Below are 15,815 nucleotides of genomic sequence, written 5' to 3' on the forward strand. Positions count from 1 at the left end.
AGAGTAACGGGCGGATATTTTCAAAATGGAAGAAATGGCAAAGTTTTGGAGGGTAGCAAAAGATCAACATTTATTTGTCCTCTGAGATCTCCTGTACTGACTATCGATGAACTCAATCGAAGAAGGAATATTATTGCAAACTTGCAGACATCGGCAAGCCGAAAACCAAGCACGATGAGTAGTTCGATCGGCGATAAAATTGAGGTGAGTTCTTTTGTTAGGCTAACGCCCACAAGCTAACTTCAGACTAACTAACGTTGGTCTGTTTGGTAGCGTTAGCTAAACTGAAGGTTAGCTCGTAAACGGCTGTTTGGCCGTGTATTGTTGAACGCTGTTTACCTTACATGCTCACGTTTAAAGTGTCAATAAAGCATTACATTTAATACATTTAATAGTTGAAATGTATTTAACTTTATGCCAACACAATTCTCGGACAACACCATTTAATTAGCCTATCACGTTAGCTTTTTTTTTGTTATTGTTTCGTCTTGCTTGTTGTTTCATATGTAACACAAGTGCTCGTTTTTACTACAACTTGCTATTATTAATATTATGTGTTGTTGGTGCTGTACTATGAGCATTATGTACCTGAGTGTGTAACCTCCCCCTGGCTCTCCCGGGACATCAGTTTGCTAATTCAACATGCTGCTTGGAAACGGCTACAAGTGGTCCTCGTTAGCGGGACAAAAGCCGGGATAATTAAAGGTTTTGGTTGGCCATATGACAGCGTCAGGTGTTGGTGGCTTGTTTGACAGTTAACGTTTGTTGTGGGAGGATTTATCCTATGCGAAGTCGTTCGATGTGGGATTGTCTGGTTTGCTGTACACCCAGCATGTCGCAGGCTAGAGGGACGATGTTTGATCAAGTTATTCACTATTTCTTCCAAAACCTTTCTGCTGACACCCAAGCCATCATGGATGATGAGAATTTGTTTTTTGCTCAGGAGCGCAGGATCGAGGTATCATGCTTTTTTAAAGATCCTGTCTGTGATGGTATTAGAATATATTTATGTTGAATGTATTATTTGTAAACTCAATATTTATTTTCTTTCTTTCTTCTGGTGTAGGATTTTAAGGTCCTCACCCTCCTTGGGAAAGGCTCCTTTGCATGTGTTTACCGGGCAAAATCCGTGAGAACGGGTCTGGAGGTTGCTATCAAAACGGTAAGAATCCCACTATTTATCTCTAAGTCAGTACTATTATGTAACCATAGCATGCTTTACCTGTAATGTAGACTCTTAACCAACTCCCAAGCTGTTCCCAGTGACTGACAGTTGAAGTGTAAACTGGAACTGTTTGGATTGTAAGACTTTACTTGCCTCCCAAGGGCTTCTTGTGGTCCCTCGACTCTCCACAAATGAGGTCTGAACAGTTCACTGTCCGTGTGGGCGACAGATTGACTATTAGCCAACAGACCAAACGAATTGCACGTTGATGCTCTGAGTGGCAGGTGTATAATTATCTCTGTTGTTCCCATCTGCAGATTGACAAAAAAGCAATGCACAAAGCTGGTATGGTCCAGCGTGTGACAAACGAGGTGGAGATTCAGTGCCGGTTGAAACATCCTTCTATACTTGAGGTAACGTTTGCTTGAAACACCTAATTTGCTTGTGATGAAGTACTGTGGCTTAGCATTACACTACATAAAGGCTGTTGTGGCTCTCATATTTGTTCTCATTTAGACTTCCTGTGCAACATTAATTTTGAATTTCTTTTCTATGTAAAATATTCTGTTGTGAAATGCACTTTAAGTAGAAACAGAACTAACTTTATGATGGACCAGGTTTGCAGTTAAAGTCAAACAGCACTAATTATACACATTCAATCCAACATATTTTGGGATATGAACATAAACAAACTAGAGTTATAGTTGCTCCCAAATATCTGTGTATGTTTGTTGCGTTTGAGTCTGCATATATGAGCTTTGTGCTGTCGTTGTCATGGCAATGTAATGTGGACAACTTGCCACTACCTTCTGTAATTACTTTGTTCAGAGTCACTCTTCAGTATGTCATGGAAGATTAACCAGGAGAGCAGGCACTTTAGCTTTGTCTAGATACTGACCGGAATTTGATACAATCAAATAAAATAAAATTTATTTATATAGCCCAATATCACAAATTATACATTTGTCTCAGTGTGCTTTACAGACTGTACAGGTTACGACACCTTCTGTCCTTAGACCCTCAGCATCGCACAAGGAAAAACTTCCTAAAAGAAACCCCATAATTAAAGGGGGGAAAAAATGGAAGAAACCTCAGGGAGAGCAACTGAGGAGGTGAGGAGCTGTGTTAGTAACATACATTTACATAAATACAGATATAGGGAGGTGAGGAGAGAGGAAGAGAAGGAGGAGAGCAGGGAGGTATCCCCTGGCAGTCTAAGCCTATAGCAGCATAACTAGGGGCTGTTCCAAGGCAAGCCTGAGCCAGCCCTAACTATAAGCTTTATCAAAAAGGAAAGTCTTTAGCCTGCTCTTAAATGTGGAGAGGGTGTCTGCCTCCCGAACACAAACTGGAAGCTGGTTCCACTGGAGAGGAGCTTGATAGCTGAAGGCTCTGGCTCCCATTGTACTCTTAGAGACTCTAGGAACCACAAGTAACCCTGCAGTCTGGGAGCGTAATGCTCTAGTTGGTTTATAAGGTACTATGAGATCTTTAAGATATGCTGGAGCCTGACCATTAATTGCTTTGTAAGTCAAGAGAAGGATTTTGAATTCCATGCAGTTGTACTCCCGGCTACTATTACCGGGAGTACAACTGTTCTGGACCACAGCAATACAATCATTTGATAGTTTGACCCATAAGGTTGAATGTGTTCTAGATTTTGTTGTAGTGGTGTAAGAAATATTGATACACTTGACTATTGCAATATTATGTTTTGTGATACTCTATCAATTCTCAAAACACTATATATTTTTTATTAAGAGTTTAATAAATGTATACGTTCTGTATTATGATATGCATCGTATTGCCAGATTCTTGCCAATACACAGCCCTATTTTGTTGCACTGATATTTAGCTGTTTCTTCTCACTTTGACGTGATAATAAATATTGTATTATATATCATGTCTTTATTTAAGCTGTACAACTACTTTGAGGACAGCAACTATGTGTACTTGGTGTTGGAGATGTGCCACAATGGAGAGATGAGTCAGTACCTTAAAGAGCAGAAGACTGCTTTCGCTGAGGATGAAGGTCAGGCAGAACTATTTTACTTTGAAAATAAAATGTGAAATGTGTTGCAGTAAATTAATTAGTGAGGTTCAGTTTATTTTATTTTAAATGTGTTGTTTTTGTTCCACAGCAAGACATTTCATGCATCAAATAGTGAAAGGAATGCTGTACCTACATACCCACGGCATCTTGCATCGAGATCTGACTTTGTCAAATCTTTTGCTGACGACCAACATGAACATTAAGATTGCAGACTTTGGCCTGGCCACTCAGCTCACACTCCCAAATGAAAAGCACTTCACCATGTGTGGGACACCAAACTACATCTCCCCGGAGGTGGCCACTCGCAGCGCTCATGGTCTTGAATCGGATGTCTGGTCACTGGGGTGCATGTTCTACGCGTTCCTGATGGGTCGCCCTCCGTTTGACACGGACACAGTCAAGAACACTCTGTCTAAAGTGGTTCTTGGGGAGTATGATATGCCTAGCCATGTTTCTCTGGAGGCTCAGGACCTGATCCATCAGCTGCTGCAGAGGGACCCCGCCCATCGACCCAGCCTCTCTGCAGTGCTGGACCACCCGTTTATGACCCAAAGCCTGCTGGTCAGGACCAAGGAGCTGGGGTTGGGGGATGATTGTTCCATGGACAGCGGCATTGCCACCATCTCCACAGCCTGCACCTCCTCCACCTCAGCCAGCAACAGCAGCCGCCTCCTAAGGAGAACCAGGCACATGATTGGCTCTGCCCTGCCTAACCGAATGGCACCTATTTCAACTCTTCCACGCCAACCCAACAGTGCCTGTTTTGAGGACACAGACCAGTGGCAGCTGCATCCGGGGGACATATTTCACAGAGAGAGCAGGAGGGTTCACGGTGGAGACAGTGGGACAGCCTCATTCTCGCTACCTGAGGAGGGCACACTCTTCAGATCGCTCTGGCTCTACTGCATCCGGCCAGGGGTCGGGTCACGCTGAGCTGGGGAGATGCCACTCAGAGGAGACTCTGACCGGTTTACGAAGATCAGTCTTCCACATGTCCCCCACTCAGCACCCATTTTCAGAGCAGGGGAGGCTCCCCTCTCTCCCTGTCAAACAGTCAACAAAGTAAGAAGTCTCTCTATTTATGATCTATTCATTTTGATTCATGTGTAATTAGTCTAACATATTGCACTTTGTGTTTCAGTTGTGGGTATTTGTTACCCACTCAGACTGCACATCCACCCAACTTACAATTTCAAGACCTGGAGGGAGTTACTAATTGGCTCAATAATGATGGTAAAATGGATGTTTTTTGATTATCTGTGCGTATGAGATAGATTTCAGTATTGTAACTTCAGTTTTATCTACCAGTCATGTTCTCATTCAGGGCAACCTTTAGTTAGTTCAGAGGCTTGATTGGGGACATTTTTAGATGCCTGTGAACAAAGTTATTCGTTGTTAAAAGGATTACCCTTAGATATAGAGGCTAGTACGTGCTCCAGCCACCCTTGTGAATATAATTATAATATTTGCTAAATTAATCTTTCCAACTACAATTAAAGCCATCCTGGGTAACCAGATCTTTACAAATATTTTCTCTTCTTTATCAGGTTCTGGGCAGAGGCCCGCAGACAGCAGCACTCACAGCAGCAGCGGCAGCTTCCACAGCACCAGAGCACCTTTGGGGGTTCACAATTCCTGGACGGACAAGCCCATGGGCCGAGGTGTGAACCCTCACCACATGCAACACAACCTTCCCCCCAACTCTGACTCGTACAGGGAAAATATACCTGGAGCAGAGTTCCAACCTCCTCACGGCAGAGAATTAAAGCTTCCCTCAGCCAAACCCAGTGTGGCTAAAGAGAAGAAAACGCTGAGAGACATAGTCCTGCCCCTGTGCGCGTCCAGGCTGAAGCCTATCAGACAGAAGACCAAAAATGCTGTTGTAAGATATTGCACTTTTTTTGTTTTGTTGATAATCTGTTAATGTTCACTATGTGAGCAGTTGAGATAATTGCATTTTTTCTTGTGTTTCCTACAGGTGAGCGTCCTGGACACAGGTGAAGTGTGTATGGAGTTGTTAAAAAGCCACAGCGGTCAAGAGAGGGTCAAAGAAGTCCTTCAGATTTCCTGTGATGGTTCAATGGTGAGCTCACTGAATTGCACTCTGAAGTATCTCTCTGAAATGTTCCATATGTGACTGGTAGGGGGTAGTATAACAACATGATGTAATATTAAGATTATTATTATTATTATCATCATCATCATCATCATCTCTTGTAGGTGACAATATACCAGCCTAATGGAGGAAAGGGGTTTCCTGTCCTGGACTGTCCTCCTGCGCCACCAGAAGATATTTTGATTTGTAGCTACGAGGACCTTCCAGGTATTCTGACGGACGCATCACACCCAGTAACATCAGCTTGTATAAGATTACAAATTGTACCATAATTGATTTATTATTTTGTCACAGAAAAATACTGGAAGAAGTACCAATACGCCTCCAAGTTTGTGCTGCTCGTAAAATCTAAGACTCCAAAGGTGACCCTTTACACCAAGTATGCAAAGGTCATGCTGATGGAGAACTCTCCCAGTGCAGACCTGGAAGTTTGCTTCTATGATGGTGAGTCAAATGGGTTTATTGAAACGTGTGATCCCACTAAGGGGGGGGGGGGGGGGGGTGGAACTGCGCTGACCTTTTTGTATCTGAGTTAACATGTAATGCTTCACTTACATTTTGTGTAGGAGCAAAGACCCACAAGACGTCAGAGCTGGTGCGAGTGGTGGAGAAGAGCGGGAAGTCGTACACGGTGAAGGGCGAGGTGGGGCTGAGTGTCCTGAGCCCAGAGAGCAGGCTGTATGTGAGGCTGTCTGACGAGGGTCACGGCATGTGTTTGTCCCTGGAGGCCGCCATCACAGCCGAGGAGCAGCGCAGCACCAAGAGCGTCCCGTTCTTCCCCATAACTATTGGCAGGTGAGGGGACCGTGACATTATTTCTTATTTCTTGGTTTTAATGTTGCCCGTTGCTGTGGTTAACGTTAGTTTTGTGTTCGTCACCCGCTCCTAGGAGACCCACCAACCCAGACTCCCCGTGCTCGTCATCCCTGCCCTCCCACCCGGTGCCTCCCGATGCAGCTTCACCTCCTCAACCTCCGCAAATCACTCCTTCAGTGAGTGTCTCACAGCCCTGCACTTCAGGATGTAAAAACAGATGATTTAGAGGTTTAGACTATGACAAGATTTTACTTTAATTTTCAAAACAAAATATTTTTAGATGATCTCCTACGATGGGTCTGATTTCACCACGGCCAGCCTGAGCAAGAAAACCTCCCCGCTGCGACAGGACACAGGAAAAGTGGTGAAGTCGATATTTGTGCCCAATGTTGGCTGGGCATCCCAGGTAACTGATGAATACATTAAGATAATGTTCTATAATCTGCAATGGAATTGTCTTTGTGATTTAAATCTCGGTCTTTCTACCGGCAGCTGACGAGCGGGGAGGTGTGGGTGCAGTTTAACGACGGGTCTCAGCTAGTGGTTCAAGCAGGAGTTTCCTGCATCACCTACACGTCTCCAGAGAGGAGGATCACCAGGTGCTACAACATAAATGTGTTCCGTCACTTTATGGGCTTGTGTGCAGGGACAGCTGGAGGACAACTCTCATTAATTAATGTTTGTGTTCTCTTCAGATACAAAGAGAACGAGAAGTTGCCAGAGCACGTCAAGGAGAAGCTGCACTGCCTCTCCACCATCCTGGGACTGCTGGCCAACCCCACAGCACTTCACCTACAACCTCATTAACCCTTGGTGGTTAAACACAAAACATCCCAGCAGCGCAGAGGACTGCAATGGAACAGAAAGTAGCATTAGAAACCTTTTGTACTATCTTGTGTTCTTGTAAATATCTGTGTTGTTTTTTTTTTACATGTACAGAAGACTAAGATTATGAAAAGTTATATTTTATTTTAATAAGCAACTATTTTGTCTCATTAGGCCTTGTTGAAAAAAAGTTTGTCATGACGTGTCACTTTTTTTACTCACTCCAATGCTATGAAATGTGTGATTCAGAAAGGATGAGTCAATAAACATCTGGAGGCTGGGTGAAGAAATGCTGCTCTTTGTTTTGCAGTCTTTTCTTTGCACACAATATATTCAAGAAGGGATTTTAGTAAAAAGAAATTAAAGTATTTAATAATGACCATAAGAGGATCACCTGACTGGATTGAGCAGAGTTAAGAGGTATTTTGGTTTGTAGTCTCATGTAACAAAAGGTGTGGGTGAATGTCAGGTAGGGTATAATCTACTTAAAGCGATAACCAATTTAAAACAATGGACATGGAAGCATTTAAATTCTCAGGAAAACAGCTGAATTAAATAGTCAGATGTTTCACATGTTTATTTCATCCTGTTGGTTTGGCCATTTAATTAAAAAAAAAATCACAAAATTGTGGATTCCTCAATTACAGAACTGATACAAAACATACTGTACGGATGTAAGCCTAGGCATATACACGTACTGTACAAGACACCCAACAGGTAAACATTCAGGTGGAAACTGGGAGCATGATGACATCGTCTGGGTTGCAGTAATGACAAAGGGTAGGATTAACCATTTATTTCCCATTTAGAAGCATGATAAGGAGCACAACATAGGACACACAATATAGTGGTGTACACAGATATCAGCCTTTCCAGCTTTAACAGGGACACACCCAAAAACTTTGCCCCTTTTTCTAGAGGAGGAACCTGGGGGGGGGGAGTGAGTTCCCCTGAACCTGCTGCTTTACATACTGAATTTATTGTTGCTTCATCACACTTACATCTTGGGAGATTCAAACTGAATACTAACCACGTTGTGGAAATGTTGCGTCTACTGAAGACCAACTTTCAGAGCATCATTGGTATTCTTTTGTCCCAGAGAGGTGCTGGTGAGATGGCTGTGCTGACACTATTATTTACGGTCACAGAGCGAGCAAGAGGACAGTCAGTTCCCTCGGCTACTGATGGAGGATATGAAACAGCGAGGAGGAGCTCTCTGGGACAAGAGAAGAAGAAGCAGGCTCAGAGGAATGCAAATATCTGCAGGTTGGCACTCCTTCCCACTAGATGCTAGAGGGAGACAACAGCATCAACCACAACCATGTGTCCCTTTGACACCACCTGTACAACCAGACCCAGCATTGTACTTATACCTCTAGTAAATATCCACTGTTTGTTCAAAAACATCCCCCGTGCTTTCATTTAATTTATATAAAACATTTTTTCCCCATAAAATCTCAATAAAATAAAGTTGCTCTTAGTAGATATCAGGACAAAGATATTAACAAAATTGGAGTAAAAAAGTCTCACAGTGAACACTGGGAACAAGAGCTGGACCGTCTCCCCCACCACTTCCCCTCCAAATGATTTTAACATGTGACAAATACAGCAGCTGGAACAGAAGACAGGTCGGAGGATTTCAGCTTGAAGCTCGACTGAAGGTTTCGTTTACTACGTTTCGCTGTTAGAGTGAAACTAAATCAAATGAAGCCGAACAAATTCCTCAATCATCTGGAACTGTTGTCATTTAATGATATCAACATAATTGATACCCAATTGGTGGATATTCAAACACATGTTACCTTACTTTTTGGTGGAATAGTTAATTGTTTGATTAAAACAGCAGCCCCAAGTCTGTTGATAGGTCAAGTTAGCCTCAGCAGAGTAGTTTGCTCACATTACAGATACAAGCATTGAAGACATGTGGAGAAATCTCACAAGATCCCACTGGAATAAAAAAAGAAAAGAAATCATGGAATTCTCTGAAAACATCCACAAACACGAAGGGGAATGTGATCCTCGTCTTCCTGCACCGCAGCGACTCAAACTGGGACTCTAACAAGGACGCTGTTTGTTTGTTGAACACCTAACATCCGGCATCTGACACACAGTAAAACACTCAAAGACCTAAAATCATTGATGCAACAATCATAAAAAAAGAAAAACTTGGTCACATGGTTATGGAGACTTTCTTCTTGTGAAACTTTGAAGAATATCTTTCTGCAGGCGTCCTTCCTACCCTCGACGTAAATTTGATGGCACTCGGAAAAGTAAACTGCATACCTGTTTGTTCAAACTAACAAAACCCAAAACTATCTTTATTATGTCCTCCGCCGTCAGTTGGCCAGTCACATAGCAGCCCGGGAGCTGTGGAGTAGTGTTCAAATGCCCAGTCACCTTTTCTCCCCCGCACTTCGTGCAGAGGAGTCAGTGGTATTGACCAGAATGCAGACACACACATCTCAGGCACGGTCCGTCGCATAGTGGAACCGCGCGTGTGTGTGTGTGTGTGAATGCATGTGTGAGATACAAGGGGTCATACATTGCATGTCTAGTGGCACATCTTTCAGTCCTGATTCAGCCTTTCCCATTAGCTACCTCATCTGGACCCTTTCATTACAGAGAACTCACACAAGAGAGAAAAATAAAATCAGCTATTAGGCAAAAGTTCCCAAAAGTTCACATTACAGTACTGTTAAGTCTCATTAAATGAAACGAAAAATACAAAAAGGCAGAGAGAAAAAAGCTTACACTCAATCACCATCTTTTTCAATAACTATATAGGAAAAGGTTTGTTTTTTGATTAGATATATTATCATCATTAACATCATAATTATTATGATTATTATTCATTATTATTGTCACCATTGTCATCCGTTTTTTTTTTGTTCAGGGATCAAACGGAGGGGGGGCAGGGGATCAGTCACTGGGAGGAAGCCTTGGTAGCTATTGTGGAGACACAGTGCTGCTGGAAGTTGGGGGACATGGCCGAGTTGCAGCCCAGTCTCTGACGGGGACCCTTCAGCCCTCCGTCGCCCTCTACGATCCATGGGCTGCCGCTGGCCTCTTTTCCCAGCATGCTGCAACAGCCCGGGGCTGGCATGGCGGCGTTCGGTACCGTGGTGCTCACCGGCAGGCTTTTGGGCTGCTCGCTGGCAGGGGCGAAGTCTGGGTTGTGGCTCTGAAGCACGCTGGTGATGTGGTTCAGGAGGTAATTGAAAAACTCTGGGACGCCTTCATAACCTGAGAACACAAGGGAAGATATTCAGCTTCTGACCATATGCCACATTTATACAGGGGCTATATTCCTGTTAACATGTGACGTATACATGTATATAGTTTAGTATATTTATTAGCCTGATAACCTTTTTTTAAACAACCAATATAAACCACATGTATGCAGCGTTTCAGAGATCTGTGTATTTACAACGTCTCCTTTCCCATCCTCAACTTAAAATCTCTTTTTTGGGATTGAATTTAATAAAAAAATAAAAAATGAGACAAGTAGAAGAAGATTAACAGTGACCGAGAGCCGGTTCATGTTTTGACTTCAAACACAGAGTTCAGGATTACACAGGTGACATTTATTACCATACAACTGGTTGCAAAAGAGAACTACCTCTCAGCAGAAAGAGACACCTGAGAACCAGGTCACCACCACAGATTATCTATTAAAAGTACTATCTGCCCCCGTAGAAAGGAGGCTGCACCTACCAGGGAATGCATTGATGTCGATGACGGCATGTTGGCCTGTTTGGTTGTTGATGATAACGTCGATGCCAAACAGGGACACGCCCAGCGCCTGCCGCAATGACCTGGACAACTCTCTGATGACATCATCACTGGGTGGTTGAGACACTCCCTCTACATTCTCTCTCTGAGATTAACACAAAATATTTAAGATTATTAGCAACAAAATTCATTAAAAAGATCCAGTGGAGTATCGGTCAGTGACGTGGACTTACCGTGGTCAAGTCTGAGGACGACTCTGGTTTGGAAACATTGTGGCTGTTGAAGAAAATTGCTTTCCTGTCTGAAAAGGAGACAGAGGTAAAAAGGTTAGGTTGACTTTTAAAGAGCTTTGACTACATGCTTTCCCATACAGTCATCTATATACATTTCTCATCTCTGGCACTAGGTGGCAGCAGAACGTAATGAGGCTTTACTGAATGAATGTCTTTATTATCTGATTCAGACCCTGGTGTGAAGTCTTTCAAACTTTATCCCTCTCATTTATAACAATGTCATTTTATGTGTTCGCGTACAAATAAGCAGCATGCAAGTTGTTTGCGTCGGACACAGATGATGAGGGGCGGGGGAGTTGAGGGGAAAAAGTAAATTCCATCACTGTCCAAATAAATATGTCCCTCTCGGCTTGTAGAGGGTCGTGGTAATGAAGTGTCAGGCAGATGGGCTGTTGATTCCGATGCTGGATGAACGAACAGCAGTTTAACTCGACAGAAGCATTAGCAGGAAGGCTGGGTCTCAGTTATTTTTAAGTTCTTTCCAAATACTACCCCCTACCTCTCTTTATCTTCATACCTCACTCTTTCATCCGGCCTTTCCCTCCACTTACAAAACACGATGTATAGCTCCAGGCTGCAGAGCAAATCCAAACGCTGTGCAGATGTAACGCTGTGGTATGCTGCTTTTTGCGTTTGACAAGGGTTGTGCTTTTCTGCTGCATCGCTCAGCATTCCAGGCTGAAAGCAACTGTTCTCTCTGCGCCGTTACACAAAGCAGAGTACTACACTGAGACTGGAACTGCTTTGCATGAGGGCCTTTACTGTATCACATGCAAATACTGGAATTTGTGCCAGGGGACAACCCTGTATTCAAAGCTGCATCATGGATGAGGCTTCTGACATGTTTATGGAGAACACACCGCTTGTCTTGTTTATATTCCGCATGAACCAACAGGGCAAAACTCAACTGCACTTTGCTGCATCCCTTAAAAGGGTGAACATGTCCAATCACAAGGACTATAAAGCAATTTTATGAGGTCTTTTATTGGGAAAAGCTGTACAACTTTTACAGTCTGGCCAGTAAGGCTGTAGGCAGCCCTCAGACTTCCCCGCCTGTCTCTCTTTCTCCGCCTGTCTGTCTCCTCACCTGCAGGTCCAGCAGGGAAGTTCTTCAGTGAAGGTCTCTCCACCACGGTGTAGGAGTCCCCCACCACAAACACCTTGTAGAGCACTGCGTTGTGGTTGATGAAGCTCTGGATCACACAAGGAGGCTTTACGTCCTTTAGGTCCTCTTCACTGAAGATAATGGCCATCTGTGGATGAGAGGACACACAGTAAAAACACACGCCTAAACTTAAAGGAAAATATTTGTCGATCAAAATAGCTTTTCAAAACAACAAGACTAGTTAAAACTAGGGCTGCAACTATTTTCATTATTGATTTATATGGCAATTATTTGTTGTTGTTGTTTGGACTTGATTTAAATAACAATCCTGTGTTACTGCTCACAAACTGAGGAGGGTGTGAGGGACCTCTGAGCCCGGTGGCCTCTTACCTCGTGGGAGTTGGTTCCATGAGCAACCCGTGTTTTGCAAACTGGGGAAGAAAGACAGTCGAGGAAAAACAGAATTTAGCACAGTCACCCAACTTAGCACAATAGTGTAAAGCAGAAATGAAATTTAAGCAGAACAAAACATCTCACACTAAGGCACTTAGTAAACACAGAACTGTGGGACAGGAAGTGAGTTTACACAACAAAACTTCAAAGCACGTTGACAGTATAATAATACATAATGTAAATATGGAGAAGTATAGATATAAAAAAAAAGAAACACTTACTGAAGGGGAATGTGAGTCCTTGCCTCTTGATCTGCTCCAGCACATCTGGGCTGCACTCCGTGTTCAGGACCATGAACGGAGGAGAGCAAATCCTTTCATCTAATAAAAACAAAAGTAAAAGAAGGTGGCAGGTATTAGTAGAGTTAGAGACTCCAAAGAAAACATTTAGTTTAACGGACAATAAATGTAAAATGTAAATATAAAATAATTATACTAGGGCTGCAAGCAGTTATTATTTTCTTCATTAACTATTAACAATCTCCTTGTACTGTACTATACATCTATATCTCTGGATCTCTATATATAAATCCCAATCTGTCAGAGCCAAGAGTGGACATCTTCAAGTTGCTTGTTTTGTTCTAGCAACAGTCTAAAACCAACATTTTTTAATTTCCGATAATAATAAATACAGAAAAGCATTGTGATCAATCAATTCACCCGTGTAACATATTTGTATCAACTCACCTGATATACTAGCAATTACAATGACATAAGTGGACATAAAAAAGAATCCATGTACAAAAGACGTAATTTATGATTTGTGACTCATTGCACTACTTTTAAAATAAATGTTTTGGTGTAACATTTAAAAACAGGTTTATTGTCAGTCTTCGCTCTCTGATGAACAGCTTTACATTCCTGCATACAGTCTCACTCGGTCCACAATAGCTGAAGTGACACGTAGAACTTTTCCTGAAAAATTCCTGAAATAGCAGCACTTGAGGCCATTTGTTCTGTTCATCCGTAGCCTACATAGAAAAAAGATTAAGGGCTGCACATCTAACTGTAGTCTAAGCAAAAAGGCTCGAGACCTGTGCCACATGGGGAGCAGAAGAGTCTCTCGCATCATGCAGACACACCATATTGAATTTGGCCAAAAAATGATATTTATATTTCATCCTTGTGATGGGTTTAGACAACAAACACAGCAGAGGCCATCTGAGGCCCAGGGGGACAAGTGACTCCTGTTCAAATAAATAAAGCAGAAAGCTGCCAAGCCCTTCTGCTCCTCCCAAACAGCACACACAGGCAAATGCTGAAATACAGGAAGACACACAATCTCATGAGGAACTACAGACAGGTCAAACCAGCTGAGGACATCACACAGTCACCAGATGCATCACGTGACTAATGGACGTGATCGATCGCTCACTAGACACCCAAACAGCGAACAAAGCAGAGGCAATTAGAAGATATAATCTCAGCCATAACCAAAGCAAACACAATTGAGGCCAGGACAGACTCCGCCTCTTTCTCACCCCTCTCGTCACCATGTTTTTACATCACATCGTGTTTGTATACATAATATTTTCACATCACATCCTGTAGCGGCAGGTCGGTAAGTTCCGATAAGAGTGAAAATAACAAACATCCTGCAGCTCCGTCACACTTCACCATATCAGGGCTCAGGATGCATCTATATTAATGTTCAGCCTTCGGTAATTTCCGCTCTACAGTAGGTACATAAGGGTGATAAGGCAGCTGGTTGGAGATATCTCCACAGGAAATCAGTGAGGGGGCCAAACCAAGAGCTGGCAAATTGCTAATGACAAAAACACAATAGAAACACGCCGGTCTTTGTGTGCTGTGGGCCTCAGCAGTGGCAGGGCTCTCTGCTCCCGCTAGTGATGAGGTCAGGAGAATCTCATTTGCCTACATTAACTGAGTGCTGAACTCTGGGTGCACAGGGCCTCACAGACATCTACAGTTCCCACAGAGGCCAGGCACACACACACACACACACACACACACACACACACACACACACACACACACACACACACACACACACACACACACACACACACACACACACACACACACCTTTGGGAAACTTACCAATGAAAGCTGATGCATGAGGCAAAAAGAGATTTTCAAAAGCCCAAAGGTTATCACTTAATCTTCTTAAGTGACATCAAGAGCAGGTTCCAGGATAAATCAGCCAAAGCTGCCGCTGTGTGAGCTGATAAGGCAGCACACATACAGAAGTCCAGTGTTGAGGATCCTCTGTCTGCATGACGGTGTAGTGACTTCATTAAAAGGATCATTAAAGGATATTTCCGGCTTATTGTTGTAGTTTTGGCCATCATTTCTATTGGTAATAATAACACTGAACCAGAGTGGAGACAGTTAGTCGATTAATTGATAGACAGAAAATTGGCTGCGGTTTTAATAATGGATTCATAGTTAAAGTAATTTTTTAAGCAAAAGTGCCAAAGATTGTGAAAAACGTGACCCTTTGCTGGTTTACTTTGTTCTCTATAATACTAAACTGAATATCTTAAATTGGGTGTCTCTGAGGTTTCTATCATTGGTCGGACAACACAAGCAATTTGAAGACATTGGGTTCTGGGAAATTATAATGAGAAAATAACTGGCATATTATTGAATAAGATTACATTGTAATCATTCATTAGTCCAGTCAATTGCTGAGTCATGAGGCAACAGGACAATGAACATTGTCAGGCGATCAAACAGGTTTTAAAGAAAAACCCAGGAAAGCCAAAGTTATCTGAAACAGTGGTTTAAAATACTCGGGCTCCACTGTGGCTCGTTTACAACCGGTCTGATCGTCCAACATTTGTTGTTGCAATGTTGCCACGTTTGAATATCTTATCAATGACTTTGGTGAGTATATTGTTGTCACACCACAGCAATAAGACATAACCTGGTATAACTCTTCCAGTATCCCCCTTGTTGTTGTGCCCTCCAGCTAAAGAATGGCTCCAGAGCAGCTGAACGTGTGCTTTGACCACTATGTACAAAACTAAATTTCCTAAAAGGAACACTTTTATTTTCCCACCAAAAAGGAATTAATCTGCATCTCAATCTGATTTAGCATGGTTCAAATGTTTCTATTTTTTGCTGGTACATGACAGACGGGCACAGAATACTCCTATTCTCTCTCACAGGCAGATACTTGTTCTGCGCTCTATAACCTTTCCATCTGCAGCTGGGTCCATTACAGCGTTGGCTCTGCAACAAGTCACATTTGGGAGAGGGAAGACTGGAGGGTTAACCATCAGTCATCTGTGT

At 42.8% G+C, this 15,815-nt stretch overlaps 2 protein-coding genes across 3 annotated transcripts in view; one reads left to right on the plus strand and one right to left on the minus strand.

Moving 5' to 3' along the window:
• The first annotated feature begins 683 nt into the window (after positions 1 to 683).
• Positions 684 to 7,277, plus strand: plk4 (polo-like kinase 4 (Drosophila)). The gene is given in 16 exon segments (XM_029460288.1): positions 684 to 958; positions 1,067 to 1,162; positions 1,483 to 1,578; positions 3,083 to 3,197; positions 3,307 to 4,061; positions 4,063 to 4,280; positions 4,360 to 4,451; positions 4,766 to 5,100; positions 5,197 to 5,301; positions 5,439 to 5,541; positions 5,629 to 5,778; positions 5,901 to 6,129; positions 6,224 to 6,326; positions 6,431 to 6,556; positions 6,643 to 6,749; positions 6,846 to 7,277. Coding segments are annotated over 16 exon segments (2,916 nt in total). The 5' UTR covers positions 684 to 784; the 3' UTR covers positions 6,958 to 7,277.
• A 260-nt stretch (positions 7,278 to 7,537) lies between these two features.
• itpk1b (inositol-tetrakisphosphate 1-kinase b) overlaps positions 7,538 to 15,815 on the minus strand; it is a 29,238-nt gene continuing 20,960 nt past the window's right edge. For both annotated transcript variants that reach the window (XM_029460290.1, XM_029460289.1), the window contains exons 6-11: positions 12,780 to 12,878; positions 12,496 to 12,536; positions 12,088 to 12,253; positions 10,941 to 11,008; positions 10,690 to 10,852; positions 7,538 to 10,218 (exon numbers count right to left, since the gene is read on the minus strand). In XM_029460290.1, the coding sequence (XP_029316150.1) occupies positions 9,899 to 10,218; positions 10,690 to 10,852; positions 10,941 to 11,008; positions 12,088 to 12,253; positions 12,496 to 12,536; positions 12,780 to 12,878 (857 nt within the window). In that variant the 3' untranslated portion in view covers positions 7,538 to 9,898. The remainder of the gene's footprint in view (positions 10,219 to 10,689; positions 10,853 to 10,940; positions 11,009 to 12,087; positions 12,254 to 12,495; positions 12,537 to 12,779; positions 12,879 to 15,815) is intronic.

The sequence above is a fragment of the Cottoperca gobio genome, chromosome 22 (genome assembly GCF_900634415.1).
Source record: "Cottoperca gobio chromosome 22, fCotGob3.1, whole genome shotgun sequence".
NCBI lineage: Eukaryota > Metazoa > Chordata > Actinopteri > Perciformes > Bovichtidae > Cottoperca > Cottoperca gobio.